Raw genomic sequence first — 4,183 nt, forward strand, 5'->3', positions numbered from 1 at the left:
GGAGGGTGGCTCCGATCGCCAGCCCTTGCGCTTCCTCCCTTGTGTGGACACGAGTCTGCCTCAGGCAGGGTGCCAGGCTGGAGCTTGCTGCCGCTTTTCTCTTGAAGAGCTTTCCAGCTTGTGGATATGTTTCCATTCCTGGTGTATTTCTGTGAATAAACACGAAAATCTTCCCTTTCAGTCCCCTGTTTAGCAGGATGGCCACGCGGAGTGTAAAGCCAGGACACCGGTTCACTGTGCCGGACTGGCACACCAACTCCCATTTCATCTCGGCTGATGCTGAACGCCAGCGTTCTGTTTCTCACCAAGTCCGCCAAGAAGCCCGAGCTCTCCGCAACGAAACCAACAACCAGGTGAGCCTTCTGGCAGCTTGGCTGCTCCTACGTTTGTCCAGGTGGCCGCCTGAGGAGTATGGGAGAGTGTCTAGATCTGGGTTTGTGGACAAGGGAATAGGAGAAGGCTTTACTTCTACAGAACCTGCTAAATACAAGCACGTTCTTCCCGCACACCTGTGTACGATGATGCTGTGTACTGTCATGAAATCTCTCGGTGTGGTTCTTGCGTCCGTTGCAGCTTGTGGTGTTTTCTGTGCTCTCCATTTATGGAGGTGACTTTTAGACCGAGTGGCAACTTGCTGTGCCCCTGTGAGGGGTCAGTCAATCCTGAAAACATGGAAGGGCTTCAGCAAGATTCATAATTGCAATTTAAAAAAAAGAGTAATGTCATTTCTTCTCTAATTCCAGACAAAATGGGATGAGCACGACAACCAAACCCGCCTGGCTGAGCGTATCAGCAGCGTGAACAGATGGAAAGAGACGCTGGACAAATGCCTTGCAGACATAGATGTGGAAATTGATGCCTTAGCCAAAGTATGTTGGGAAGGCAGATGGCTGGAAATCAACTTACATTCTCCATATGGGATGTTAAATAATTGAGGCTTTTCCTCTGCAGTTGGCAAGCCCAGATGGAGTTCAATGAGGGGGCTTATCGCAGGCATAGCGAGATCCGTACCTGATGAAAGGCCTTCCTGGAAAGCAAACCACTGTGGTTTTGGCTGAGCCGAGCCATTTCAGGGTGCTGTGCTTTGCATGCGTATGTTTGGGGGTTTGGGTGGATTTTGTTGGTTGATTTGGTTTTTTAAAGCTCTGAAGGATGAGAAATGTGTTAACACCATCACTCAAAAGTGTTTGATTTTAAATAGAGAATAGCAGTGGGAGATCTCGCTGATTCTTTTAGTTCTAAACCTAGAGGCTGCTGCTCCCGGAGCCGTTAGCCCTCAGCAAGGCGTGATTCCCAGCACAAATGACAGATATAGAGGACTAATGTGTTTGGCTCTTGCAGTCTTCATTCCAGACTTGGTAAAAAGCAGTTCTGGACAGTGTGAGGCCCTCTTAACAAGGGTATCCGTGCATTCTCCTTCCTTTTTAACTCTCGTCTGTGAAGGAGACCCCATGCGCACCCACGCTGGCTGCTTCTTCCAGGTGAAGGAAGCAGCAGAACGTGCCCTGCAGGCAAAGAACCTGCCTTTGGACGTTTCCGTCGAGTGCCTGACACTCCGCGAGAGCCGCCGCGCCATCGATGTGGTGAGGGACCCTGTGGAGGAGGAGCTGCACAAGGAGGTGAAGGTGATAGACAAAGCCAAGAGAGAGCTGCAGCAGAGAGTGAACGAAGCCTTCGAGCAGCTCTGGTAGGCGAATGACACGGCTGTTGACGGTGCTCTGCCCTCTTTGCTTCGCCCAAGCAGTTTAAGGTGCCTCTAATGCCACGCTGAGAGGGGCAAGCAGGCCAGGGCCAGTGAACCATTCAGAGGAGCCTCTGATGATTATTCTCAAGGTCTGTGGGGTTTGGGAGTTTGTAGCGGAGAGCATGTCGAGGGAGACTTCATAAGCATCCTCTTAACATTTTGTGCTGGACAGATCTGTTGTGCCACCTGCCGTGGTTCACGGTTGGGCCCAGTTCAGTGGGAGGGCAGGAGCTCATCACTCTTTTCAGAAAGATAACTGAGAGGGTGATGAAACGTCTGGAAACAGTGAGCGGCTCCTTCCCTCTCTGTGCTTGCTGCTGACTCCAGCCCTGCTTTCTGCAGCCTTTTGGAGGAAGCTCGTCAGCAGCTGAGGTGTGACCACCGGCACAAGATGGAAGCGCTGGAAATCGATCGCGTGTGCTTGTCCCTCAACGTGATCTCTCCCAACATCTCCTTCAAGGTCAACCCAACACGGGTCCCGGGCGGGTAAGGAAAGAGCCTGCCCTCGTGCGGCCAAATCTGTGCTGGTGCTTGAATCTTCCATACTACATCCTGGCTCGATGGGTGCGGTTTTGTTGAGAGCTCACAACAGGAGGTGGGATTTGTTGTGGCCCTTGAATTGTGAAGCCACAGACCTTGGGGAATTGTCCAATTGTCACCGCAAAACCAGAGGAGCTTCCCTCTGCTTGGCTGTAGGTGACAGTAAATGTGGGACCGGCCTTTGGCTGCCACATGTTTTCACTTGCTTGGCATTTCATCGCGTGGCTTGGCTGTGTCCCTGGCCTGAGCAGGTGTTGGGCTCGGTGAAGGAGCCATGGAGTAACAATCTCCTGCTGGTGCAGTTAGATCACACTGGATGGGACCTCCGGAATTCCTGAATCATTTTGTACTGCACAAAGCCTTGGCCTGCAGCAGGTGGTTCCTTTTGAACTGTTGCAAACGCTCAGCTTGTTTTCGCAACGGCTGATTTGTTCACAGATCAACTACTCTTGATGAGTGGGAGCAGAACAGCCAGTGCAACAAGGACCGTGCTGAGGCAGAAATGAAAGCCTCAGCTGGGCTCCGAGAAGCAACGGTGCTTGCCATTGCCCAGGTAAACTAGACCGTTGGCTGTGAATCGGTGGTGCGCAAGTTCTGCATCCAGTGTTGGGAGAAGGTGCTGGCATGTGCTGTGGCCAGGGGAAGGGAATGTTTGAAAAGACAGCTCGGCCCAGGGGCTTCTCAGAGAGCAGCTGCCCTCCTGGTTTGAAAGAGGAGCTTGGTGGTGCTGCAGAGCTTGCGGCAGTCTCACCAACCTGGAAGACATGTACCCGTCCACCGTGCCGTGCCTTTCGGCTACGGGGGGTGTGATCTGTGTGCCCATGGCAGCTGGCAGAACCCTGCTGGGTTCAAAGGCTTGTCCTGGCCTCACGGGCAGCAGCTGGGAGGGAGATGCCTTCTGGATACGCATGACCGGGTCCTGTTCTCTCTTCAGACAGACAACGAGCTGGAGGCTCAGCGCATAGCTACAGAGTTTGCCTTGCGCAAGAGGATTAGAGACCTGGAAAGAGCCTATGATGAGCTGAAATGGCAGGAGCAGAATGTAAATGTTGCTTCTTTGGGTATTGACCACAAACTTGGGTGGGAATTGAATCCGAAAGGCTGTTCGTTATGTGGAAAACTCCTTGGCCTGAGCATGGTTTCCACGTGAGAGCTCTTAGGTGGCACATGTGCGATCCCTGCAACCCTTCTGCCATCACAATTGCTGCTCTGGCATTTCTCAGCAGCAGTGCTAGGTTTGGGCGTTTTTATTTCACACCAGCGGCACCATGCCTGGTCCGTGTGAAAAGCCTGATGTAGGAGCGGGGGGGTTCTGTACTCGGAAGCCCACCAGCCCTTGTTTAAAATCCATGCTCAGCACAGTAAAAGCTCTGGAAGCCTGGGGGCAGTTTTCCAGTCTGTATCCCTGACTGTCCCTCATGAGACATGTCTTTATCCTTAGACCTTGGAGGAAATTGCGGACATGGAGGAGGACATCCGACGCTTGGAGGAAGATTTTCGGCAGAAAGCGCAAGATCTGAAAGTGGCACACACCCGCCTGGAGACCCGCACGTATCGGCCCAACATGGAGCTCTGTCGGGACCAGGTACCAGCCTCACCTGGCTCGCTCCCCGCCAGGAGGGATGGGGGAAAACCGGCCTTGTGTAGGTTGGAAAAACGTGAATGCATTTCGGAGAAAACTACCGAGGGACTGAGCAATGGCTTCCACGGTTGCCTCGCAAAGCAAGGAAGCAAAAGTCATAGCTGGGCTAGAAGGGGAAGAAGAGAACCGTGGCCTTTGTAAAGCAAAGCTTCAGCCCTGCTAACTGCTGCTGCCTTCTCCCTCCCGCCTCGCAGGTGCAGTATGGGCTCACGGATGAGGTTCACCAGCTGGAGGGCACAATCCGTGGGCTCCGACAG

The 4,183-nt window shown here is 53.0% G+C and overlaps 1 protein-coding gene across 1 annotated transcript in view; it reads left to right on the plus strand.

Annotated features, from left to right (window-relative positions):
• Positions 1-197: 197 nt before the first annotated feature.
• LOC104278686 (tektin-2-like) overlaps positions 198-4,183 on the plus strand; it is a 4,848-nt gene continuing 862 nt past the window's right edge. Inside the window, 8 exon segments of the mRNA XM_009875729.1 lie at positions 198-353; positions 744-869; positions 1,482-1,687; positions 2,087-2,230; positions 2,723-2,837; positions 3,219-3,326; positions 3,726-3,869; positions 4,121-4,183. The exon segment at positions 4,121-4,183 is cut by the window's right edge and continues 1 nt beyond it. Of these exon segments, the coding sequence (XP_009874031.1) occupies positions 198-353; positions 744-869; positions 1,482-1,687; positions 2,087-2,230; positions 2,723-2,837; positions 3,219-3,326; positions 3,726-3,869; positions 4,121-4,183 (1,062 nt within the window).

This window comes from Apaloderma vittatum, unplaced genomic scaffold (assembly GCF_000703405.1).
Source record: "Apaloderma vittatum isolate BGI_N311 unplaced genomic scaffold, ASM70340v1 scaffold36168, whole genome shotgun sequence".
Lineage (NCBI taxonomy): Eukaryota > Metazoa > Chordata > Aves > Trogoniformes > Trogonidae > Apaloderma > Apaloderma vittatum.